The sequence below is a fragment of the Pan troglodytes genome, chromosome 9, assembly GCF_028858775.2.
Source record: "Pan troglodytes isolate AG18354 chromosome 9, NHGRI_mPanTro3-v2.0_pri, whole genome shotgun sequence".
In the NCBI taxonomy this organism is placed as follows: Eukaryota; Metazoa; Chordata; class Mammalia; order Primates; family Hominidae; genus Pan; species Pan troglodytes.
The window spans coordinates 69,697,985-69,722,678 of NC_072407.2; the positions used below are offsets into that span (position 1 = coordinate 69,697,985).

The following is a 24,694-nucleotide window of genomic DNA, read 5'->3' on the forward strand; positions in this document are numbered from 1 at the left end:
CATTCCAGTTGGCCAGTGTGACCTTGGGACAAGCCTGTCCCCTCTCTGTATGATGGGGTCTGACCGCCTCTGCCCTCCTCTCCATGGGATGGTGGGAGTAGTCCGTGAGCTGACGAGGGGCCACTGGCTTGCTGCCTTCTCTGGCCTTTTAGACTCCAGGCTTCACCATCCACAGGGGGGTGGCAGGTCAGGCCCTCAAGAAGTGTGGCTGGCTGGGGGCCAGAGCTGGCACCAGGTGATGACTGAGCTGCCCTCCAAGGGGGGAGGGTGAGTCAGTGTTGGCTCAGGGACCGGCTAGTGTCCCACCCTTCCTCCCCACATGGTGACATCCCCAAGGAAGGTTCTCCAGGTACCCAAAACACCATGTCGCACACAGCTGCACAATTAGCACCGATGGGACCCTGGCCCAGGGAGTGTCCGGGTTCCTGAACTAGGGGAGCCTCTAGCTGGCCCCCTCCTGACAGGTGTGTTGGAGAAACCCACAGAGGTGAGTAGGGACACTCACTCATTCATTCATTTGTTCACCAAACATTCCCTAAGTTTTGGTGCTGGGGACACAGAGAGGAGCCCTAGGGGGTGGGGTGGAGGGGCGGAGGCTGACCTGCGTGTTGGGAGGAGAGGCAGATGCCTGCTACAGTGACTCCTCCAGCCTGCTGTGATGCTGGTATTTCTCACTGACATTTATTTTGCTGAAATACTAACAATAGTTTACGTGCACGCAGCTGTTCCCCACATCAGGCACAGTGCTAAGGCTTTCGCGGGCTATTTTATTTCATGTTTTTTTTTTTTTTTTTTTTTTTTTTTGAGACGGAGTCTCGCTCTGTCGCCCAGGCTGGAGTGCAGTGGCACCATCTCAGCTCACTGCAAGCTCCGCCTCCCGGGTTCACGCCATTCTCCTGCCTCAGCCTCCCGAGTAGCTGGAACTACAGGCGCCTGCCACCATGCCCGGGTAATTTTTTTTTTTTTTTGTATTTTTATTAGAGACGGGGTTTCACTGTGTTGGCCAGGATGGTCTCGATCTCCTGACCTCATGATCTGCCCGCCTCAGCCTCCCAAAGTGCTGGGATTACAGGCGTGAGCCACCACGCCCAGCCTAGTTTATTTCATCTTTACAGTAACTCCGAGACAGGAGCTATCATTTCCCTACTTACACATGAGGAACCTGAGGCTTCATAAGACAGAGTCACTTGTCTGAGGTCACACAAGCCTGGCAGTGGTAGAACCAGGACTGGAACCCAGTGCTATCCAACTTCAGCAACATGCTCTTTTAACTCCACCATGCAGGTGCCAGCCTGGGGAAGGGGGCCAGAGGCACGTCTTGAAAAGAGGAGTCCGGGCGCTGGGAACAGACTTCAGCAACAGCAGGACTTGGTTGAGTGCCCCTGGCTATGAGGCATCTAGCCTGGCACAGCTGGTCTCTTCAGGTCACTCAGATGTTGCTTGGGGCATAAAGAGAGTCCTCTAGTGCCTGGAGAGTCCTGGCCTGGAGCACAGGGAGACCTGGGTTTCCTGCCCACCACCGACCCCTTACGTGAACTGGCAATGTGCAGATGGGCCAGGTGCCTCACATCGTCTTCCCACACTGGAGGGCTCAGCTAGAACACTGGATTCCATTAGCAGGGAGTTGGGAATCCTGGAATGAGCATTAAACTGGGAGTCAGATGACCACCACCCCCGCCAGCAGAACAAGAGCAAGGGCTTCCCTTTGCTTCCTGAGGGCAAAGTGAGCCCTAGGTAGGTTCAGAGGTCCCACCCAGGACATTCCCTGGGATTCAGCATCCCCAGGAGGAGGCCCTCCTTTCCACTGCCTCGTGTGCACACCCTCCAGTGTGCGTGTGCAGGCACCACTGGGGCCCCCGAGGGCAGAAGAGGGAAGGAAAGGCAGGGGGTGTGTGTGTGTGTGTGTCTATGTGTGTATGCACACACTTTCCCTTGCCCTCCAGTAGACAGGAGTCCAGAGGGCCCTGCCTCACCCTAAGCTGGCTGTGATGTCAGCGGAAACCCAGAGGCAGAGGGCCTCTTCTGACCTCAGCAATGGCCCTACCCTGCCCTGGGTCCCCACCCACACCTGACCCAGCTCAGGCTTCCCAAAGGACTCCCCTCAACACCCCCTGCTTCCCGGGGAAGCCAGAGAGAAGCTGAGAGGAACGGGGCCTTCTGCCTGTCCCTCTCCTGCCCTAGCTGGGCGCGGCCTCCTCATCTGCCAGGGTGTCTGAGTGACGGGTGTGTGGAGGGCAGGGCAGAAGGGATGCCCCCAGGTGCCCCACTCCTCCCTCGCCCGCCAGGAGCTTTCCCCGCCGTTCTCCCAGGATGTTCCATTGCCCTGGCCAGCCCATGCCGCGGGCTCTGTGACTCCGTCTCCCCTGGCAGAGGAGTGGGGTTGCCTCTCCCTGGGCTGGAAGATCTTTATCCTGCCCTGCTGAGTCATGCCGGCTCCTCCCGAGCTCTCCTCCCCTCCTACCCCGCTGTCCTCCCCTCCGTCAGGCTTCTCCCAGCTTTCTCCAGACTGTCTGGGCTCCCGCTCTAGGGGCCCCTGGGGTCAAAGGATGGACACCGCCTTCCCTGGGGCCATCCCAGTGATGGGAGGTCCCATCTCACGGGCCTGCCATTCCAGCACCACTGGGAGAGTGCCTGCTCCGCCTCCACCAGCTGCGTGACCCCCACCAAGTCTCTAACCCTCCACACCTCTGTTTTCTCCATGTAAAACTGAATGAGGGACAACTGAGTGAGTATAGGTCAAATTGCTGGCACTTAGATAAATCAATGATGTTTTATTTATTTATTTATTTATTTATTTATTTATTTATTTATTTATTTTTGAGACAGAGTCCAGGCTGGAGTGCAGTGGCATAATCATGGCTCACTGCAGCCTCGACTTCCCAGGCTCAAGAGATCCTCCCACCTCAGCCTCCTGAGTAGCTACAGATGGATATCACCATGCCTGGCTAATTTTTTGTATTTCTTTTTTCTTTTTTTTTTTTGAGACAGAGTCTTGCTCTGTTGCCCAGGCTGGAGTGCAATGGTGCGATCTCGGCTCACTGCAACCTCCACCTCCCAGGTTCAAGCAATTCTCCTGCCTCACCTTCCTGAATAGCTGGGATTACAGGCACCTGCTAATTTTTGTATTTTTAATAGAGACGGAGTTTCATCATGCTGGCCAGACTGGTCTCGAACTTCTGACCTCAGGTGATCTGCCCGCCTTGGCCTCCCAAAGTGCTGCGATTACAGGCATGAGCCACCACTCCTGGCCAATTTTTTTGTATTTCTTTGTAGAAACAGGGTTTTGCCATGTAGCTCAAGCTGGTCTCAAACTCCTGATATCAAGCAATCTGCCTGCTTCAGCCTCCCAAAGTGCTGGGATTACAGGTGTGAGCCACCTCGCCCAGCCAATAATGTTAAAGAATCTTGTTACCTACCCCTCATACCGTATCCCTCTGTCTTTGCTAATGGTGTCCTCTCTACCCACAATGCAGCTGCCCCTTGTGAGCTCCCCATGGCTACTCATCTAGACCCTTTGTTCTTCTGCCTTATTCCTGAAGCCTGTCACTGTCATCCCAGCTCTGCTCCCCACCACAGACTTCACTCTCCAGGGCCCTTGCTGCTCTCCACTTTGTGTTATAAGTGCTCTCTAAGGACCCGTCTCATCTCTCTCCTCTTTTGTCCCCAAGAGATTCTTGTAGGACTTCAGTGGGTTGAAGAGGGCTGGAGGTGGGAAGGGTGGAGTCTCATGGCACAGTCAGCTCTGAAGGCATGAGAGAAACCAACCAGTCGTGACCCAGTCCCGTCCTAGGCTTTCAGGTTGTCTAGAAGACATGGGTGGTTTAGGTCTATGAAGAGCTCAACCACTTTCTTTTTTTTTTTTTTGAGACAGAGTCTCTCTCTGTCACCCAGGCTGGAGTCCAGTGGCGTGATCTCGGCTCAATGCAACCTCCCCCTCCCGGGTTCAAGCTATTCTCCCGCCTCAGTCTCCCGAGTAGCTGGGAGGCAGGCACCCACCATCATGCCCGGCTAATTTGAGCTCACCCGCTTTCTAGCACCCACAGCCATCTTTCTGAGGCCCACCTTGTGGTCCTTAACAGAGCACTCTGTACATATTTCCGTTTTAGCCTTTGACTGTTGCAAGATTTCAAAATGAAACAGGAACTTAAGGAGATATACAAAGGGCTATGATGCAGAGAAAGGAGAGGTCAGAAGAGGGAGACGTCGGGAGATTTTGGAGATGCGGCAGGGAGAATTTGAGCGGCAAAAAGTGGGGGGCCACACCTGGCCTGGAACTAGGACAGGAGCTGGGGAGGAGCTGGCATTCAGACCCATGGAATCCCGTCACCTCCCAAAAGCTTTTGGAAGCCCCTGCTATATATGCCTTGCTGAACAGTGTGGACCTACAGAGAAACACAGCCTGCCTGCCAGGGACTCGGGAGCTGGTGGGACAGCGGGCAAGATAACTTCAATACCAACTAGAGATATGGGCGGCCTGCCAGGAGGCTCAGTGCAGACAAGGGCACCTGGAGCAGGCCTCCTCCAGCCTCCAGCTCAGCAGGGAACTTGAGAAAGATCCCTGGATTCTTTAGCATCAGAAAGCCCAGATCTACCACTTATAAGTGACCTGCCTGGGCAACATAGCAAGATCCCCCCTACTTCCCCAAAAAATTAGCCAGGCATGGTGGCACACACCTGTAGTCCTACCTACTTGGGAGGCTGAGGTGACAGGATTGCTTGAGCCCAGGAGTTCAAGGCTGCAGTGAGCTATTGAGCCACTGCACTCCAGCCTGGGTGACAGAGTGAGACCCCATCTCCAAAAAAAAAAAAAAAAAAAAAAAAAAAGTGAGCCTCTTAGCCTCACCAAACCTCCAGGGTTCGGTGAGGCCCAGATGAGATAATAAAGTAAAAGGGCTTTGCAAGCTCCAGAGCTCTAAGGAGCTCTAAGGAGACGGGAGAGACCTCTGATCTCCCCACGGTGTAGGCTATCGCTCCCATTTACTGAGCTCTTCCCAATTCTCTGGCACTGCAGTGAAGCATTTGAATACGGCACACAATCTCACATGGCCCTCCCGAGGCCGGTGCTGTTGTAGTTGCCATTTTACCATGGGTAAACTGAGGCACAGAGTTATATAACTTTTCCAAGTTACACAGGCAGGCAGCCTGGCTCTGGAGCCACCCGGCTCTTAATTAGTAGCCTCCTCCTCACCCTGCCCCTAGTTCCCAAAAATCTCCTCCCTGCCCCCATCTCCCCAGTAATAAGCCTGTCTTAGCCTGGGAGGATGCCCTCTCTGTCCCCTTCTGTCCCACCCCGCACAACATAAGCACAAAACTGCCCCCACAGAGGCCTGCCCAAGGCGGATCAGCAAGGTCTCTGTTCCCGAAGCTGGGACTGGACACGGTGTCTGTCTCCCTCTGCTGGTCTCTTAGGGGACAGCCCAGCCGGGATGCTTTCCCTGAAGCTGGTGGCACCTTATCTCTCCCCAACAGTGGATGCTGAGTATTGGGGAGGTTGAGGAAAAGGCCAGGGACACAGGTCAGGCTCTAACTTACGGGACTCCACGTTGCCTCTTGGGGTCCATGTTACCAGAAGCCTGCCTCTAACAGGAGTGCAAAGGGGGGTCCTAGGGAGACCGGGCCACCTCCCTGATGCCTGCCCTGGGGGACGGGCCTCAAACAGCCTCCTTCCCCTTCTAACCCATGAATGGAGCCATCATCCATGGATGTATCTAAATCTTTTGTGAAGCTGTTTCTATTTCCAGCTGAGACGACATCTTGGGATAATGAGTTCCATCAGCGTCCTCCCCTGCTGGGTGAAGCACACTGCCTTTTATTTGTCCTAAACTTAACTCACTTGCGCTCCAAGGGGGCATGTAATTCCAGTGTGCCAGGTTTTGGTGAACAAGCCTGAACTTCTCCATTCCCATCCTCACTGTGGGTTTAAAAAAATTCATCCTGGCCGGGCGCGGTGGCTCACGCCTGTAATCCCAGCACTTTGGGAGGCCGAGGCGGGCGGATCACGAGGTCAGGAGATCGAGACCATCCTGGCTAACACGATGAAACCCCCGTCTCTACTAAAAATACAAAAAATTAGCCGGGTGTGGTGGCGGGCGCCTATAGTCCCAGCTACTCGGGAGGCTCAGGCAGGAGAATGGCATGAACCTGGGAGGCGGAGCTGACAGTGAGCCGAGATCACGCCACTGCACTCCAGCCTGGGCGACAGAGCGAGACTCTGTCTGAAAAAAAAAAAATTTCATCCCATCTCCCCTCCACCTCCAGCCCTGCAGACTCAAAAGACCTGGTCCCTCATCTGCGCACAGTGCCTGGCAGTGTGGGCACATCCATTATCTCATGCCAGGCTCCAGCAGCTTGGGAGGAAGGCAAGGGCTCACATTCTCCTCTCGAGGCAGAGGACATGGAGGGCCCAGAATCATGGGGCCAGCACGTGGTGCCGCTGGAGGCAGCAGTAGCAGCAGCCTCTCTCCAGAGCCTCTTCCCCATGGGCTGACTCTTCTGACCTTAACCAAGAGTCTTCTTTTTTTTTTTTGAGATGGAATCTTGCCCTGTTGCCCAGGCTGGAGTGCAGTGGAGGGATCTCTGCTCACTGCAGCCTCCATCTTCCAGGTTAAAGTGATTCTCCTGGCTGGGTGCAGTGGCTCACGCCTGTAATCCCAGCACCTTGGGAGGCTGAGGCGGGTGGATCATGAGGTCAGGAGATCGAGACCATCCTGGCTAACACAGTGAAACCCCATCTCTACTAAAAATACAAAAAGTTTGCCGGGCGTGGTGGTGGGCGCCTGTAGTCACAGCTACTTGGGAGGCTGAGGCAGGAGAATGGCGTGAACCTGGGAGGTGGAGCTGACAGTGAGCCGAGATCGCGCCACTGCCCTCCAGCCTGGGTGACAGAGCGAGACTCTGTCTCAAAAAAAAAAAAAAAAAAAAGTGATTCTCCTGCCTCAGCCTCCTGAGTAGCTGGAATTACAGGTGTGTGCCACCATGCTCGGCTAATTTTTGTATTTTTTTTTAGTAGAGAAGGGGTTTCACCATGTTGGCCAGGCTGGTCTTCAACTCCTGACCTCAAGCAATCTGCCTACCTTGGCCTCCCAAAGTGCTGGGATTACAGGTGTGAGCCACCGTGCCTGGCCAAGAGTCTTCTGAATATTTGCCAGTTTCTGGACAGCAGGCCTTTTCTCTGTAATGTTTCCTTGCGAGACTTTCCTCCTGGGCTCCTTGTGTAGATTCACCCTAGCTTTGTCCAAGCTGATGGTTTGTTTTGTCTCCAGTCCCGGCCCAAGGATACTGTAAGGATGACTCGAGCTGGAGGGGCAGGACGCAGCAATCATAGTCGCAGCGGTGCTAACAGCAGATTCTAAGAGCTGCGTAAATATTAAGTTACTCCTCACAACAGCCCTTTGAGGTGGAAACAGGCTTGGAGAACATAAGCAACTTGTCCATTTTTGCACAACCTGTTAAGTGATGGAGACTGCGGCTAGGCTGGATTCAGACCTACACGGGCTGGCATCCACAACTGCATTCTCAACCTCAACAGACAATCGTGGGTTCAAGTCCCGAAACCTCTCTGAATTCCGTACACTTCAGTCATTCAGCACAGACTTATTACACCACTGCTGTGTGCCAAACATCATTCTGATTTCTGGGAGAAATGCCAGGGAACAAGAAAGGCAGGGGCAGAGCTTGGCTGGGGGGCTGGCAGCACTTGGAATGCCACAAACTCATTACAAGCAGGGCAGATGCCCTGCCAGCTCAGAGCTGCCTTGCCTGCCTGGTTACCCCACAGTAACCATACAAATGCCAGTCCCTGTGTGTGCATGATGAGATGAAAACAAGCCAGAGTAAACTCCTGAACCCTAAACTCCTCTACTCCTCTGCCCCTTCTGACTTTTAGTTACCCTGATCTGGAAAAACGCCAGCCATGAGTAATACTGTCTGTGCTCCTTTGTCTGTAAGGAGGGCTGCATGGGGAATCCCATCGTGGGACAGAGCAGTGCCTGGCAAATGAGCCCCACCAATGGCTTCTCAGCAACTGTGCTTTCCTGGCCAACCCGTGCTCTAACCTCACCCCTCTCAGACTGTTTCATCCTCCAGGAAGCTCTCCCTCATGCTCCTGACCAGGTCTTCCCAAGGACATATTCGCAGAGCCCACGTCATCATCATTCCTGATCCTTCTCAAAGGTGTAATTTCATATTTACCTTGATGATTCTTTGGCTAATCTCAGTCTTCCCCCACTAGACCCCCGTCCTCCCCAGCTCAGGAGACCGGACTCTGCAGAAGGTACCAACCACCCACACTTCTGCTCAGAGACTTGGCACTGGCAATTCCCTCTACCACAGCACTCCTTCCCGGACATCTGCGCTGTCCACTCCCTTGCCTCCTGCAAGTCTTTGCTCAAATGGCGACTTCTCAGTGAGGCCAACCTGGCTGTGCTAGTTAGAATCGAAGCCCTTCTCCCCTGACACTCCTCTCTCCCTCTCTGGGTTTTCTTTTTTTTCATAACACCCACCATGTTCTTGCATACTATAGGGTTTCACTCTGTCGCCCAGGCTGGAGTGCAGTGGTACGATCGCAGCTCACTGCAGCCTCTGCCTCCCAGGTTCAAGGGATCCTCTCATCTCAGCCTCCTGAATAGCTGGGACTACAGGCATGTGCCACCATGCCTAGCTAATTTTTGTATTTTTGGTAGAAACCATGTTGCCTAGGCTGGTCTCGAACTCCTGGACTCAAGCGATCTGCCCACACTGGCCTCCCAAAAGTGCTGGGATTACAGGTGTGAGCCACCGCATCCGGCCAGGATTTTTGTCCTGTGCTGTCTTTCCCATAGTTAAAAAAGTGCATCCAGGATATGTTGAATGAATATATGTTGAATGAATGAGTGAGCATTAGGGTCTCAAGCTTCCATTCCATATCTGCCCCCCAACACATTCACACATACTTACATGCCCACCTGCTTATACGAGGCCACTGCTAATGGGGGTATGCCAAAGACCAAAAATTTGGTGTTTTAAAATTGTTTTTTATTTTCTTCATTATAGAGACAGGGTCTCACTATGTTGCCCAGGCTCATCTCTAACTCCTGGGTTCAAGCAATCCTCCCTCCTCAGCCTCCCAAAATGCTGAGATTACAGGTATGAGCCATCATACCCAGCTAAAAATTTGGTGTTTGAAAGAATCCTGGCTAAAAAATTAGCTGGGCGTGGTGGCATGCACCTGTAGTCCCAGCTACTCGGGAAGCTGAGGTAGGAGGATCATTGAGCCCAGGAGGCTGAGGCTGCAGTGAGCCAGGATCATGCCACTGCACTCCAGCCCAGGTGACAGAATAAGGCCCTGTCTTCAAAAAAAAAAGCTCCTGAAAGAGCATCTCATTGAATGGCCCTCATTTTATTCAGGAAAAAACTGAGGCTCAGACAAGGGCCTGATGCCATCTGAGTAGGGCTGAAGCTGCATCCAGGTCCTTGACTTTCAGCACAGACCCCAGGTCCTCTTGGGGTTCCCGTACCTATCTCTCACCCACACACAGGGTTCCTGGTCGCTCCTAGCTCCTGGTATCCCCCTGTGTGCCCCCCTTTCTGCACCTGAAGTGGGTTACCGGATATGCCAAACGCAGGCCTGGAAGGGATCCTTGGCTCAGATTGGAAAGCTACCTTCCAGCCCCACAGCCCAGGGGCCAGAGGGTCGGGGGAGGCAGGACAGCTTCTCCCCCAAGCTGGGGTGGATGAGGGGCATAGGGGAGCCTCGGGGCCCCTTCAGGATCACAGCATGTCAAGGTTGGAAGGGACCTCAGTGAGTACCTCCTACTCTCCCCAGCCCCCACCATCACATCATACAGATGAGGAAGCAGCCGAGACAGGGAGGGATTTGCACAAATCACACAGGGGGGCAGGGACGTATCCTACCACAGCTCCCGACCTCCCGCTCTAGGCTTCTTGCTGTTCTAAGCCCTTCAGAAAGTTCCAACGAGTTCTGACTTTTGGCAAGGGGGTGGGAGGGTGACTGAAAAATACTCAATACGAGTCGAAAGAGTGTATGTCAGCTGGGGGCAGTGGCTCACACCTGCCCCTGGCTGATATAAAGGGCAGACATGGTTCCTGGCCTTGTGAGGTAGACACACTAGTGGAGAAGACAGATATGAAACATATGAAAAAAAGCTTATGTGTCCCTTCTCTTCTGCCTAGGGTCCTCAAGGTCATAGAACCCCATAACCCCATTAGGTGTCAGGGGCAGAAACAGGACTGTGTGAAGATTCACAGCCTCCCCCTCCCTTGCCTTCACGGAGCTTCGGCATCTACCCTTATTCCAGGCGGCTGCTCAGGTAATGAGTACGAGGCAGAGGTGGGAAGGCTGTCCTGGTTTACACGTGGTGGGGGAGGGGTCCAGAGCGCAGGATGAGGCTGAGAGCATGGGGACAACTGTCAAGCAGGGACAGATGGGACTGTGGGTGGAGGGCTGGAAGTTGGATGTTTCTCTCAGCACTGTGCTAAGAGTGACTTAGAGACATCTCAGCTGCATTTGGCTCACGCTGATTTATTTATTTGTTTGTTTGCTTATTTTTCCATGCCCTTTGTCAACAGGAATGGTTTATAGATATTTATTCATTCATTCATTTTTTGAGACAGAATCTCACTCTGTTGCCCAGGCTGGAGTGCAGTGGCGCGATCTTGGCTCACTGCAACCTCCACCTCCCAGGTTCTAGCAATTCTCCTGCCTCAGCCTCCTGAGTAGCTGGGATTACAGGCACGTGCCACCATGCCTGGCTAATTTTTGTATTATTAGTAGAGATGGGGTTTCACCATGTCGGCCAGGCTGGTCTTAAACTCCTGGCCTCAGGTGATCCACTTGCCCCGGCCTCCCAAAGTGCTGGGATTACAGGCGTGAGCCATAGCGCTCGGCCTATTTTTTTTTTTTTTTTTTTTTTTGAGAAAGGGTCTGGCTCTCTTACGCAGGCTGCAGTGCAGTGGCGCTATCTCAGCTCACTGCACTCTCCACCTCCTGGGCTCAAGTGTTCCACCCGCCTCGGTCACCCACAGTGCTGGGATTAAGCATGAGCCGCCGCGCCCGGCTGGTTTACACATTTTTAAATGTAACACCTATTTATTCATTATTTACTGAGTGCCAGACCCTGTATGAGGTACATACAGCAACAAACAAAACAGACATGGATGCTGGGTGTGGTGGCTCACGCCTGTAATCCTAGCACTTTGGGAGGCTAAGGCAGGAGGATCGCCTGAGCCCAGGAGTTCAACACCAGCCTGGGCAACAGAAGGAGACCTTGTCTCTAACAAACATTTAAAAAATTAGCTGGCTGTAGTGGCATGCGCCAGTAGCCCTAGTTACTCGGGAGGTTGAGGTGGAAGGATCGCTTGAGCCTGGGAAGTTGAGGCTGCAGTGATCCATGATCGTGCCACTACACTCCAGCCTGGGTGACAAAGCAAGAACCCATCTTAACAAACAAAACAAAACAGAACAAACAAAACAAAGCCAAGGCCAGGTGCAGTGGCTCACGCCTGTAATCCCAGCACTTTGGAAGGCTGAGACGGGCAGATCAGTTGAGGTCAGGAGTTTGAGACCAGCCTGGCCAACATGGCAAAACCCCATCTCTAATAAAAATACAAGAATTAGCCGGGCGTGGTGGCACACACCTGTATTCCCAGGTACTTGGGAGGCTGAGGCACAAGAATTGCTTGAACCCCAGAGGCGGAGGTTACAGTGAGCCGAGATCGCGCCACTGCCCTCCAGCCTGGGCGACAGAGCAAGACTCTGTCTTCAGAAAAAACAAAAAACAAAAAAACAAAAAACCAGACATGGTTCCTGCCCTTGTGAGGCAGACACACTAGTGAGGAAGACAGATGTTAAACAGGCAAACACACGCATGAAATAACGTGATAAGTGCTGTGGCTAAAACAGGGTCTAGCTAGAGTGTAATGGGATGCTGGTGGGGGCAGAAAAGACGGCACTGAGCCTGGAGGAAGAGAAGCACCGCCACGTTAGAAGGGGTAAGACGATGCCAAGTGGTGGGGACAGCTAAGGATGTGCTAAAATCCCCAGGTGGAAGAGGAAGTGGAGGGTTCAGGGAGCCCACAGGGTTGGCATGGCTGTGCAGGTGATCAAGGGGAGGCGACAGGTGGAGAAATGGGTGGGGGCGGCTCCTGCAGGTTCAGGGCAGAGTTTGGATTTTATGGCAACCACTGGAGTGTGCAAACACGGGAGAGGCATGACACAACGGACATTTTAGGAGGGTCACTTTGCTGCTGTATGGAGAGTGGCCTGGAGGGGGCAGGGTGGAGGCAGGAGACCACTGAGAGCTGTTACAGTCATCCAGGTGAGAGGATGGTGGCCTAGGCCTTGGAGATGGAAGAGGAGGGCAAAGTTGCCACCTGTTAAGTTGCCACCTGTTTGGGAAGCAGAGTGGTCAGGACTTAACTGAAAGACTGTGTAGGGGTGAGGGCGAGCATGAGGTCAAGGATGACTCCAGCATACTGAGCCGGATGCCCAGGGACAGGGGTACTATTTCCATGGATCCCCCGGGAAGGGGAAGGGAAGAGTAACCTCCTCCCCCAAGGCTCCACGGAAGGGGCAAGGGCTGGTGACCAGGGGAGCAGAAGGGAAGGAGAGGGAGAAACAAAGTGTATGCATGTATCCAAATGTGTACAATTATTATGTATCAATTCAACTCATTTGAAAGTGGGTCTGGAGAGCAAGGGTGGCAGAGATAAATATATCTTCTGCACTACCACAGGACCTGAGGGGCAAGGCACGGGCAGGCCCTGCAGGAATACAGGGATGCCCTGGGCCCTTCCAAGAACTACCAGAGCCTTGGTACTGTGGGGAAGAGTAGGGGTCAGTGAGTTTCTCCAGGACTCCCTTACATTTTACACACGTGGACCCGGAAGCCCAGGGGAAGGGGAAGACCTTCCAGCTGATGCATCCCCACCTGGCACACAGTCTGGTTTTTTTTTTGAGATGGAGTCTTGCTCTGTTGCCAGGCTAGAGTGCAGTGGCGCAATCTCGGCTCACTGCAACCTCCGCTTCCGGGTTCAAGCAATTCTCCTGCCTCAGCCTCCAGAGTAGCTGGGACTACAGGCGCGCGACAACATGCCCGGCTACTTTTTGTACTTTTAGTAGAGACGGGGTTTCACCATGTTGGCCAGAATGGTCTGGATCTCTTGACCTCGTGATCTGCCCGCCTCGGCCTCCCAAAGTGGTAGGATTACAGGCGTAAGCCACCGTACCCGGCCAGTCTGGGGTCTTTTAAAAATACAGACCCGGGGCTGGGCGCGGTGGCCCATGCCTGTAATCCCAGCACTTTGGGAGACCGAGGCGGGCGGATCACTTGAGGTCAGGAGTTCGAGACCAGCCTGGCCAACATGGTGAAACCCGTCTCTACTAAAAGTACAAAAATTAGCCAGGCGTTGTGGCAGGCGCCTGTAATCCCAGCTACTTGGGAGGCTGAGGCAGGAGAATCGCTTGAACCTGGGAGGCGTGATCGTGCCACTGTACTCCAGCCTGGGCGACAGAGCGAGGCTCTATCTCAAAACAAACAAACAAACAAAACCCACACACACAAAAAAAACAAAAAACAGGCCGGTGCAGTAGCTCACTCCACTTTGAGAGGCCAAGGCGGAAAGACAGCTTGAACCCCACAGTTGAGACCGGCCTGGGCAACATGGCAAGACTCCGTCTCTACCAAAAAAAAAAAAAAAAAAAAAAAAAGGCCGGGCGTGGTGGGTGTGCCTGTGGTCCCAGATACTCAGGAGACTGAGATGGGAGGATCCCTTGAGCCCAGGAGTTCCAGGCGGCAGTGAGCCGTGTTCGCGCCACTGCACTCCAGCCTGGGTGACAGAGCAAGAATATGTCTCAAAAAACAAACAAACAAAAAAAGGCACATAACCACGATCTACCCTCGTAAAACGTTTCCAGAGCGTCCCAGCGGTGCCCCTCATCATCTGGCGGCCCCTACGCCTCTCTGAGACTCACAGACCTACTCCCCTCTCCAGGGGGCGGAGCCCACACCGCTGAGCATTTACTCTTGTTCTTCCCTCTGCCAGGGGCACCGTTCTACCCCTTTCTGCCTGGAGAAACTGCCGTTTTTCCTTAAAGGATCCTCGAAGCCGGAAGGAGCAGCCACCTCCCACTCCCGGCTGCTGCAAGCAAGCTGCTTTGACCTCTTTCTAGAGTTGGGGATTGCTGCTGGAGTCCGAGTCTCAGGCCCAGAGTGGGTGCGATGGTCTTGCTTGCACCCTGTATCCCCCGGCAGACGCCCGGGAACTCTACTAAGTGGGTGACCCCAGAGAGCTCGCCCCCACACTCCGACTCCGAGTCCAGCACTCGGTCCACTGCACAGGGACCTCGCGCCCCACAGCTGCGTCCTCTCTGACCTTCGCGATCCGGTGCGCGGCCCGCGGAACGCCCCGATCTCCAGGAGCACGGAAGGCCGAGGCGTGCCGGGGGAGCCAGGAGCAGCTGGCTGGCGGGCGCCGCGGGCCTCCCCGGTCACGTGACACCCCGGGCAACGTGCGCCGTCACCTGACGGCGGAGCCTGTGAACGTTTTTCTCACGTGACGGAGGCGCCTGCACGTGGACCAATGGGGAGGCGGGGGCGGGGCCGGCAGGGGCGGTGCGCGGGAAGGGACCCCGGACCCGGAGGTCGCGGAGAGCTGGGCAGTGTTGGCCGCTGGCGGAGCGCTGGGGCAGCATGAAGTGCCTGGTCACGGGCGGCAACGTGAAGGGTGAGTGCAGGTCGGCCTGGCAGCGGCGGTGCAGCAGCCGCGGAGCCGCCAGCCTAACCCCCTTCCGCTCTCCTCCCCGCAGTGCTCGGCAAGGCCGTCCACTCCCTGTCCCGCATCGGGGACGAGCTCTACCTGGAACCCTTGGAGGACGGGGTGAGGGGCTAGGGTGTGGGGGGCGGGTGGGACTCCAGCCGGGAGCGGGTAACCCGGACTCGAGTCTCGCCCCCACTAGGCGGGATGACCGCTGGCAGATTTGTCGGCAAAGTTTCAGTTTCTTAGTCTGGCGGCTGTCATCTTCCCAGGCCGGTGTGTGAATTGAGGAAAGCTGTCCTCCTGCGAGCTCCCAGGGGGTGACGTGCACTTAGAGAAACTCGGGGAAGGCCTGGGTGTGCGACCCCTCCTCTGCGGCAGCCGCGCCGGGGCCGACTCTGAAGGCTTCATGGGGAAAGGAGGGTTTTTCAGCAGGTGGTGGCGGAGCGGGAGGACGATAGGGCAAGTGTGTGAGCAGAAGCAGCCAGAGGGCTGGGTCTGTGGCTGCCCCCTGACCACGTCCCTCTCCCTGCTCTTCGTGGCCCAGCTCTCCCTCCGGACGGTGAACTCCTCCCGCTCTGCCTATGCCTGCTTTCTCTTTGCCCCGCTCTTCTTCCAGCAATACCAGGCAGCCACCCCTGGTCAGGACCTGCTGCGCTGTAAGATCCTGATGAAGGTGAGGCCCTTCCCTCAGCAGTGGCACTACCCCACCCCAGGAATCTCCACCAGCTGTGCCTCTGCCCTGGGGTACTCAGTAGATGCTAAGTGGGGAGAGAGACACGTGCAAGCCCAATCCATGCAAAACACAGGGAGGGCCATGGTAAAAGCATCACAGCGGGGACCTGAGAGGGTGATGACGCTCAAGTTCGTCAAGAAAGGTAAGCAGGTCTTTTGGCCGGGCGCGGTGGCTCACGCCTGTAATCCCAGCACTTTGGGAGGCCGAGGCAGGCGGATCACGAGGTCAGGAGTTCGAGACCAGCCTGGCCAACATGGCGAAACCCCGTCTCTACTAAAAATACAAAAATTAGCTGGGCATAGTGGCACGCGCCTGTAATCCCAGCTACTCGGGAGGCTGAGGCAGGAGAATTGCTTGAATCTGGGAGGTGGAGGTTGCAGTGAGCTGAGATCACACCACTGCACTCCAGCCTGGGTGACAGAGCGAGACTCCATCTCAAAAAAAAAAAAAAAAAAAAAGGTAAGCAGGTCTTTCAAGGCATTCCAAGCATAAGGAAGAGCATGAATGAGGCCTAGAAGGATGCCAGTGCCCGACGTGACGTGGGAGCCCTTTTCCCAGAGTTACATGCTGGGCCCATGATGGGTGTGGGCCTGCATGGGACAGGAGAGCTTGTTGCAGAGATGTGATGCTAGGCTGAGGTGTCTTATCCCGTGCAGTCTTTCCTGTCTGTCTTCCGCTCACTGGCGATGCTGGAGAAGACGGTGGAAAAATGCTGCATCTCCCTGAACGGCCGGAGCAGCCGCCTGGTGGTCCAGCTGCATTGCAAGTTCGGTGAGTGGGCAGCCGGCCAGCCAAGGGGTGCCTCAGCAGGGAGGTCGGCGAGGCCCACTGAGACCCTATCGCCTATCCAGGGGTGCGGAAGACTCACAACCTGTCCTTCCAGGACTGTGAGTCCCTGCAGGCCGTCTTCGACCCAGCCTCGTGCCCCCACATGCTCCGCGCCCCAGCACGGTGAGCACACCCCTGCCCTCAGCTCAGCCCCGGGTTTCTCTCTTCCTTCTTTGGGGCCCCAAGGGGTTGATTTTAGAAGGTACCTCCTTCATTTTCCCTACAGAGTTTCTGTGAACCTCAAAGACATCCCATGGCCCGCTATGTGCTCAGGTCCTTACCTGGCTCTTTAAAGGCAGACGGTGGCATGGAGGAGGGGCAGGCGCCTCCTTGCTCCATTCTCCTTACTGTTAGGAGCCTGCATTCTCCATCCCAAAGGTCTGACTTGACTTTCTGGCTGCTCAAACCCATTCCAACTCCTCCTCTAGGGAGCACATTTCTGGCCTGCCACCAAATCTCTTGTCTCTTGAGTAACCTTGAAGGTCTGCCCATAACCTGTGGCTCAGAGGCTCAGACCCCTTCTCCGGCCTGGGCATCCTTCCAGAGGTGTTCCCCATTCAATGGCAGCCTCTTTTCCTGACTGCCCAGGATCGAGGAGTCCCCAAGGCCAGGGCAGGAGGCTGGAGGGAGGCTGAATAATCAGCTATGGGGTGGAGCTGTTCTGGGCAGTCCGAGCACTGGGGGCTGTCTGGGGCCAGGGAAATGGGGACTCCAGTGGAAGCAAACGTCCCTGGCGAGGACCAGCTCAGAGAGGAGTGGGCTCTCCCCCTGCTCCATGCTGGTCACTGCTTGCATTCAAGTGGCCCAAGGTCCTGCTCATTTCTCAGGGTGACTGAAGATCCCTTTGGGTCCTGACATCTGTTTCCCCAGGTTCTTTTGAGCCAGCACTGCTCAGAGCTCTTTTGGGTAGTGAGAGACGGGGGCCAATTCCTTGGTCTGCATTTAGGGTGGTGTCTTTTTTTTTTTTTTTTTTTTTTGAGACAGAGTTTCGCTCTTGTTGCCCAGGCAATGGCACGATCTCGGCTCACCACAACCTCCGCCTCCCGATACAAGTGATTCTCCTGCCTCAGCCTCCCGAGTAGCTGGGATTACAGGCATGTGCCACCATGCCCGGCTAATTTTTTGTATTTTTAGTAGAGACAGGGTTTCTCCATGTTGGTCAGGCTGGTCTTGAACTCCCGACCTCAGGTGATCTGCCCGTCTCAGCCTCCCAAAGTACTGGGATTACAGGCGTCAGCCACCGCACTCAGTTTAAAAATGAGCAATTGTTTCTCTCGTTTTGTTTGTTTTGAGATAGAGTCTCGCTCTGTCACCCAGGCTGGAGTGCAGTGGTGCAATCTTGGCTCACTGCAATCTCTGCCTCCCGGGTTCAAGCGATTCTCCTGCCTCAGCCTCCCGATTAGCTGGGATTACAGGCATGCACCACCATGCCCGGCTAATTTATATATTTTTAGTAGAGACGAGGTTTCACCATGTTGGCCAAGCTGGTCTCAAACTCCTGAACTCAAGTGATCCACTGCTTCGGCCTCCCAAAGTGCTGGGATTACAGGCATGAGCCACTGTTTTTTTTTAAATCCTTGCGCAGGGGCCTTGCTCATCTTTTGCATGCTTCAGTTTTAGTGTATGTGCTGCCAAAGCAAGCACTCTGTCTCATGAATAATTTCAAATATATGTAAAAGCAGATGCAGCTCCCGTCCCCACTTGACTTGAAACAATTTCCAGATGTGATTTCATCTGTATGGCAATGGGTATCTTTAGAGGATAAGGATTTCAGGGCTCTTTCTGAAGGCCGGGTTTGTAGGGCGGCGTGAGTGCCATGTCCTGCCTCTGGGCCCTCTCCTTGGTCTGCATGGTCAGGTGCCGCCTGCCAGGTTTGAGCAACCACTGCAACCAGTCCCCTCCCTGCCACCTTCTCTGGGCCTCATCCACGGTGCGCTAGGCCTGCGCACATCCGTGCGTGTGCATGTGTCACCCCCCACCTCAGGTCCTCCGAGAGCAAAGCCCTGGGCAGGGCCAGGCATTTCGGGTAATGCTCCGCCCTGTTCACAGGGTTCTGGGGGAGGCTGTTCTGCCCTTCTCTCCTGCACTGGCTGAAGTGACGCTGGGCATTGGCCGTGGCCGCAGGGTCATCCTGCGCAGCTACCACGAGGAGGAGGCAGGTGAGGGGGCTGGACGTGGCCTGGGACAGCAGAGTGGCAGGTGGGAGAGGGGCGGGGCCCAGGTTACTCCTGTTCTTCCCCAACAGACAGCACTGCCAAAGCCATGGTGACTGAGATGTGCCTTGGAGAGGAGGATTTCCAGCAGCTGCAGGCCCAGGAAGGGGTGGCCATCACTTTCTGCCTCAAGGAATTCCGGGTGAGGTTCCTCCCAGGTGCTCGCCGTCCTGTCCTCCCTGCCCAGCTCAACCCAGCCCGGGGCCTCACCTGCTACCTCTTTCCTCCCAGGGGCTCCTGAGCTTTGCAGAGTCGGCAAACTTGAATCTTAGCATTCATTTTGATGCTCCAGGCAGGTAGTTCCCAGCCTTGGGACAGGGAAGGGCTCTGGGATGGCAGGAGCTGAATGGGATGACCTAGCTTGGGCCCCCTCCCCTGCCCAGGCCCGCCATCTTCACCATCAAGGACTCTTTGCTGGACGGCCACTTTGTCTTGGCCACACTCTCAGACACCGACTCGCACTCCCAGGACCTGGGCTCCCCAGAGCGTCACCAGCCAGTGCCTCAGCTCCAGGCTCACAGGTGAGGGCACCTCCCCCCAACTCCTCCTCTCTCCATGTCTGTGCACTCCAGCCTGAGACTGCAACTCCTAGCTTCTGCACCTCCCCGCAATGTGTTCTCTCCCACCCCTTCTCTCTCTGTCAGGCCCCAGCCCCTACCCCTATAGTGCTCACAGCTGCCAGCCCTGCAGACTCAGCCTTCTCGGTTAGCTGTACTCAGAGACCCCTCCCACCCAGGGAAGCATCCCCAAGGCCCTGCCGGCTTCCTTCTCTGGCTGAGGCCTCCCCTCTGAGCCTCCTCCCAGGCCAAGGAGGGAAAGGGCTGCTGGGAGGCAGGAGCTGCCTGGGCTGGGGGAAGCAGGTGGCTGGAAGGGCAGGTGGGCTGGGGAGGATGGCCCAGTGCACTTTCAGCACAGGAAGTTGGGGCTGGCCCCCGGCCCAGCCTGTCCCTGGGCTCCTGTGCTTTCCAGCTCCTGTCCCCTGGGAAGGTGGGGGCTTGGGCTCCATGTGGCCCAGTTCATAAGACTTGCTGCTCCTCCCTCCTAGCTGAGCTAAGGTAGCCCCCAGGATGCCTCCCTCAGGCCCCTACCTGAATTCTGATCAAAGAGATTCCTGGCCCACCCCCTCCAGGAAGTCACCACTTAACCCCTGCATCCTCTCCTCTCCAGCCAAATCAGGAAGTCATAAAACCAAGAGATCTCCAGTGGTCGGGGGCCCCAGAGCTCCCTTCGAGCCCTCCAAGGTGGGGCCCTGCCTCTGCTCCCCCAGTCCCCTCCCTGATACTCCGATTCTGCCTACAGCACACCCCACCCAGACGACTTTGCCAATGACGACATTGACTCTTACATGATCGCCATGGAAACCACTATAGGCAATGAGGGCTCGCGGGTGCTGCCCTCCATTTCCCTTTCACCTGGCCCCCAGCCCCCCAAGAGCCCCGGCCCCCACTCCGAGGAGGAAGATGAGGCTGAGCCCAGTACAGTGCCTGGGACTCCCCCACCCAAGAAGGTAGGGACTGGAGGTGGAGGCAGGGGTGGGAGGTAGGGAAGCGAGCAGCCTCCAGAACTCACTTGTTCTCTTTCCAGTTCCGCTCACTGTTCTTCGGCTCCATCCTGGCCCCTGTACGCTCCCCCCAGGGCCCCAGCCCTGTGCTGGCGGAAGACAGTGAGGGTGAAGGCTGAACCAAGAACCTGAAGCCTGTACCCAGAGGCCTTGGACTAGACGAAGCCCCAGCCAGTGGCAGAGCTGGGTCTCTCAGCCCTGGGGATCAGAAAGGTGGGCTTGCTGGAGCTGAGCTGTTTCACTGCCTCTCGCAGGCCCCAGCTGGCTGTCACTGTAAAGCTGTCCCACAGCGGTTGGGCCTGGGCCCTGTTATCTCCCCACAACCCCCAGCCAATCATGACTTTCCAGACTTGGCCCTGAACTACTGACGTTCCTACCTCTTATTTCTCATTGAGCCTCAGGCTATACTCCAGCTGGCCAAGGCTGGAAACCTGTCTCCCTCAGGCTCACCTTCCTAAGGAAAATGTCATAGTAGGTGCTGCTGGCCCCTGGTGATCCAGCTTCTCTGCCAATCATGACCTGTTCCTTCCTGAAGTCCTGGGCATGCATCTGGGACCCCCGTGGAGCCGACCGTTTTCCTTGCTTTCCTGATACTCTTTGGCGCTGACTTGGAATTCTAAGAGCCTTGGACCCGAGTGTGTGGCTAGGGTTGCCCTGGCTGGGGCCCGGTGCCCAGACTCCCAAGCGGCTCTGTGCAGAAGAGCTGCCAGGCAGTGTCTTAGATGCGAGACGGAGGCCATGGCGAGAATCCAGCTTTGACCTTTATTCAAGAGACCAGATGGGTTGCCCCAGGATCCGGCTGCCAGCCCTGAGGCCAAGCACGGCTGGAGACCCACGACCTGGCCTGCCGTTGCCCTGAGCTGCAGCCTCAGCCCCAGGATCCTGCTCACAGTCACCACAGGTGCAGGCAGGAAGCAGCCCTGGGGGACTGGACGCTGCTATTGATTCATTAAAAAAAGAAAAGAAAAATACACCAAGGCTCCATGTTCCCCGTGACAGGTGGGCCTGAGGGGTCAGGGTGAACCCCCCCCCAGCATGGCAGCACGATTTCTGTACAATCAACCCATCATCTGGGGCACAGGGTGGTGTGCGGGGGCTATTTATTTCTTGGCTTTGGCGGAATTGCGGGGTGGGGTGATGGGTCGGCCTCCAGGGTTCAGGCCACTGAACTGCCCGTACTTCCCCTTGTTCTTGTCGGCGGGCTTGAGGATCTAAAAGAGACAGTGTTGGTCAGGCTCATGGGGCTGAGCCACAGGGCCTAGCGGCTCCTTTCTTCCCCACACTCACCTGGAAAGAGCACATGAGGGTCTCGTCCACGCTCATCATGGCGCCAGCATTGTCAAACTCGCCACAGTAGTTGGGAGCTGAGAAAAGTGTCACCAGCTGCCGCTTGGCAAAGAACTCGTAGCCGTCTTCTACCACCTGGGCGAGGATGGGAGCAGTCAGTCCCCAGCGCAGGCACGGCCCTCCCCTTCCCCCGCCGCAGGCCGGAGCCACCAGCCCACCTGGTGTGCTCGGCAGATGAGGTCCAAGTCGTGCTTGTGGAGGAACTTGGCCACCACCTCGGCTCCAAAGGTAAAAGAGACGCCACGGTCGTTCTCGCCCCAGCCCTGCACGTCCTTGTCAGGGTCAGACCACAGCAGGTCACACAGCAGGCCCTGGTCAGGCACATCTGTGGGCCGCATGATCCGCCGAATCTGTTCCATAGACTGCAGGTCCGGGGACAGGCCTGGGGGGCCGGGGGAAGGTCACTTCCTCAAACAAGGACATCCTCCCTCCAGGAAGCCTTGGCCAATGAGCCCCACCTTTCCCACCACCCTCCTGGTCCCGCCACTGGTCTCCTGGGCGCCTAGACAGGCAGAAGTCATCCCCTTCCCCTCAGCTTTTTCAAGTTCCCAAACAGGCACAAACGCATCCCTGCCCTCAGGAGCACAGAGCTCCCGGGAGAAAGGAGACAAGCCCACCCCATGTAGGACACACATCAAGGAAGTGAGTGCAGCCCAGCACAGTGGGGTATGGGGGACACTTCCTGGAAGGAGTGACTTCCCAGATGAGACCTAAGGAGAGCTGCCGGGTGCCGGGAGATGCGGCCAGTGCTCCTCCTCCCCAGCCATCCCCTCCCTCACCTCCGTGGCAGCAGAAGATCTTTTCGTCCACTATGGCCGCGATGGGCAGGCAGTTGAAGCAGTCAGTGAAGGTTTTCCACAGTTTGATGTTGTAGCGTCTCTTGCCTGCCCAGGGGGAGGTGGCTGTGAGATGCCTGCCTACCCCACCCTCAGCCAGGGTCCCTGGGCTATTCAGCCGCGGCTGGGAGGAAAGAGTCAGGCACCGATGCAAACCACCCCCCACCCCTGCCACCTGTCAGCCTTCCAGGAGTAATTCTAGTTACTTTTTATTTTAATTAAAGAAGACAGGATCTGGCCAGGCGCGGTGGCTAAGACCTGTAATCCCAGCACTTTGGGAGGCCGAGGCGGGCGGATCACCTGAGGTCAGAAGTTCGAGACCAGCCTGACCAACATGGAGAAACCTCGTCTCTACTAAAATACAAAAAAATTAGCCAGGCGTGGTGGCACATGCCTGTAATCCCAGCTACTTGGGAGGCTGAGGCAGGAGAATCGCTTGAACCCAGGAGACGGAGGTTGTGGTGAGCCGAGATCACACCATTGCACTCTAGCCTGGGCAACAAGAGTGAAACTCCGTCTCAAAAAAGTAAAGAAACAGGGTCTTGCTCTGTCACCCAGGCTGGAGTGCAGTGGCAAGATCATAGCTCACTGTAACTTGGAGCTTCTGGGTCCGAGGGATCTTCCCGCCTCGGCCTCCTGCCAGAAGTAATTCTAAAGCACCCGAGTCCACTGGAAACTAAGTTCTAATCTGGACCAGCCTCAGGGTTGGCACTCCTCGCATGCCCCCACCCATGAGCCGGGCCAAGTCCAGGTCTGGTTTATCTCAGCTTCTGGACAGCAGAGCCCATCTGCAAACATCCTAAGTGCTTAGTAGCAAATGTAGGGGGAGTGTCACCAGGCAGGGCCCTGGGGGAAAGCACTAGAATCCGGGCAGCCCTTCAGTCAGCAACCATTCCCCAGACCCCATGCCAGGAGGGGCAGGGCAGGCACGAGAACGGACCTGGGCCCTGCCTTCGTGGAGCGCACAGTCTAGCAAGTGTCTGTCAGATATCAGGCCAATGTGAAGGTCCCATTGAATGGCAAAGAGTGCGGTTCAGGACCCGGGCAGCCCCAGACGCTCAGACCACTCACACTCATCGTAGAAACCATAGATGCGGTTGATGCTGGCACACTCGTGGTTCCCACGGAGCAGGAAGAAGTTCTCGGGGTACTTGATCTTATAGGCCAGCAGCAGGCAGATGGTCTCCAAGGACTGCTTGCCCCTGTCCACATAGTCCCCCAGAAAGAGGTAGTTGCTCTCGGGAGGGAAACCGCCATACTCAAATAGTCGCAGAAGGTCGTAGTACTGGCCGTGTATGTCACCTGTGATCCAGGGAACCGGGTAAGCTAGATGCAAGGTCTAGACCTGAACCCAGGGCCAGGACTGGGCTCAAGGGAGGAGGGCTCCAGGAACTCTGTGGGGTCCAGTGCCACTTTTAGGAAGGCAAGGGCCGGGGGCTCACCGCAGATCTTGAGGGGTGCCTCCAGCTCCAGAAGAATGGGCTGGCTCAGGAAAATCTCCCGGGATTTCAGGCACAGACCGCGGATCTCGTTCTCTGTCAGCTGTACATTCTTGCCAGGCCGCGAGCCCTGCACTGGGGGCGCAATGGGGTGTCAGGACCCTGGACCCTGACAGGAGGAGGGTGGGCGACACGGGTGGCCCCATGGATACCTCCGGGGGCGCCTAGGCCTCCTTGGCCCCTCCTTGCCCACAGGCAGCTGTTGCTGCTGAGCCTCCCGGGACCGCGGCCTCAAGCCTCCCAGGGGAAGCCCCCAGCTACCCTCAGCGCCTCGGGAGGCGACTGTCGTGCGCAGGGGGCTGCCACCAAAAACCTCACAGCGCAGGACCCCTTCCTGGACCGGGCTTCCCGGGTTTCTCCCTCGCCCCAAGAGCCCAGGCAACCCGTGCGCCCCCAGCCCGGGAGAGGGGGGGAGCTGCTCCGCGCGTCGGAGCTGGCCCCGGACCTCTCAGGCGCGTCCGCGGGGGGGCAGCTGCGGCCACGGAACCTCGCTGCCCGTCCCCGCCCAGTCTAAGCTGGCCCCGGGGGCCCGCCCGCGCGCCACTTCCGGGCCGGGCAGGGGGCCAGGGCGCGGCGGATGCGGGCCTCCCCCGCCGCGACCAACCTTCCAGCAGGCGCCCGATGATCGAGTCCAGGTTGAGCTTCTCGCTGTCGGACATGGCGGCGCCGCCGCTCCAGCCCAGCAGCTCCTGGCCCGCTCCTGCCTCGCGCCCTCCGGCAGCCTCCTTCCGGCCTGGCTCTCCTTCCGCCCGCCCCAGTCCGCCCCCGGCCCGCGGCCCCGCCTCCGGGCCTCCCGGGCCCGCCCCGCCTAGTCCCCCGCCCTCTAGCGCCCCCGCTGGACGTGAGGCGCGGCGGCCCGGGGGGCGGGGCCTCGGCGGCGGGCTGGGGGCGGGGTCTGTCGGGGGCGTGACCAAGCTGGTTAC

At 56.6% G+C, this 24,694-nt stretch overlaps 2 protein-coding genes and 1 long non-coding RNA gene across 6 annotated transcripts in view; 2 read left to right on the plus strand and 1 right to left on the minus strand.

Annotated features, from left to right (window-relative positions):
* Nucleotides 1–14,330, plus strand: part of LOC134807355 (uncharacterized) — a 74,010-nt gene extending 59,680 nt beyond the window's left edge. Inside the window, exons 3-4 of the long non-coding RNA XR_010147572.1 lie at nucleotides 10,171–10,307; nucleotides 14,041–14,330. This is a non-coding gene — a long non-coding RNA (uncharacterized LOC134807355). The remainder of the gene's footprint in view (nucleotides 1–10,170; nucleotides 10,308–14,040) is intronic.
* Nucleotides 14,331–14,540: 210 nt separating this feature from the next.
* RAD9A (RAD9 checkpoint clamp component A) lies at nucleotides 14,541–21,062 on the plus strand. 4 transcript variants are annotated; one of them, XM_016921363.4, is made up of 11 exons: nucleotides 14,541–14,721; nucleotides 14,804–14,874; nucleotides 15,299–15,427; nucleotides 16,144–16,258; nucleotides 16,339–16,438; nucleotides 18,365–18,474; nucleotides 18,561–18,670; nucleotides 18,760–18,824; nucleotides 18,912–19,049; nucleotides 19,828–20,035; nucleotides 20,113–21,062. In XM_016921363.4, the coding sequence occupies exons 1-11, from the start codon at nucleotides 14,688–14,690 to the stop codon at nucleotides 20,206–20,208; spliced, it is 1,176 nt and encodes a 391-aa protein (XP_016776852.1). In that variant the 5' UTR covers nucleotides 14,541–14,687; the 3' UTR covers nucleotides 20,209–21,062. The 4 variants fall into 4 exon arrangements, 3 of the variants coding, with proteins under 3 accessions (XP_016776852.1, XP_063640276.1, XP_016776851.1); XM_063784206.1 differs by lacking the exon at nucleotides 14,804–14,874 and having other exon boundaries at nucleotides 14,562–14,721; XR_010147571.1 differs by lacking the exons at nucleotides 14,541–14,721; nucleotides 14,804–14,874 and having other exon boundaries at nucleotides 15,030–15,427; nucleotides 18,760–18,820.
* PPP1CA (protein phosphatase 1 catalytic subunit alpha) lies at nucleotides 20,833–24,545 on the minus strand. Its single transcript, XM_001151893.7, has 7 exons — nucleotides 24,376–24,545; nucleotides 23,715–23,846; nucleotides 23,344–23,574; nucleotides 22,216–22,320; nucleotides 21,595–21,818; nucleotides 21,377–21,511; nucleotides 20,833–21,300 (listed from the first exon to the last, which is right to left on the minus strand). The coding sequence occupies exons 1-7, from the start codon at nucleotides 24,428–24,430 to the stop codon at nucleotides 21,190–21,192; spliced, it is 993 nt and encodes a 330-aa protein (XP_001151893.2). The 5' UTR covers nucleotides 24,431–24,545; the 3' UTR covers nucleotides 20,833–21,189.
* Nucleotides 24,546–24,694: the final 149 nt, after the last annotated feature.

Excerpts from the sequence above, each read along its gene's own strand:
- PPP1CA (XM_001151893.7), bottom strand. The coding sequence starts at position 24,430 with ATGTCCGACAGCGAGAAGCTCAACCTGGACTCGATCATCGGGCGCCTG. Across the intron at positions 22,321-23,343 it reads CTATGGTTTCTACGATGAGT|GCAAGAGACGCTACAACATC; the intron begins GTGAGTGGTCTG and ends CCCCCTGGGCAG. Across the intron at positions 21,512-21,594 it reads TCATCTGCCGAGCACACCAG|GTGGTAGAAGACGGCTACGA; the intron begins GTGGGCTGGTGG and ends ATCCTCGCCCAG.
- RAD9A (XM_016921362.3), top strand. The coding sequence starts at position 15,161 with ATGGGGAAAGGAGGGTTTTTCAGCAGGTGGTGGCGGAGCGGGAGGACG. Across the intron at positions 18,475-18,560 it reads CTACCACGAGGAGGAGGCAG|ACAGCACTGCCAAAGCCATG; the intron begins GTGAGGGGGCTG and ends CTTCCCCAACAG. Across the intron at positions 18,825-18,911 it reads CATTTTGATGCTCCAGGCAG|GCCCGCCATCTTCACCATCA; the intron begins GTAGTTCCCAGC and ends TCCCCTGCCCAG.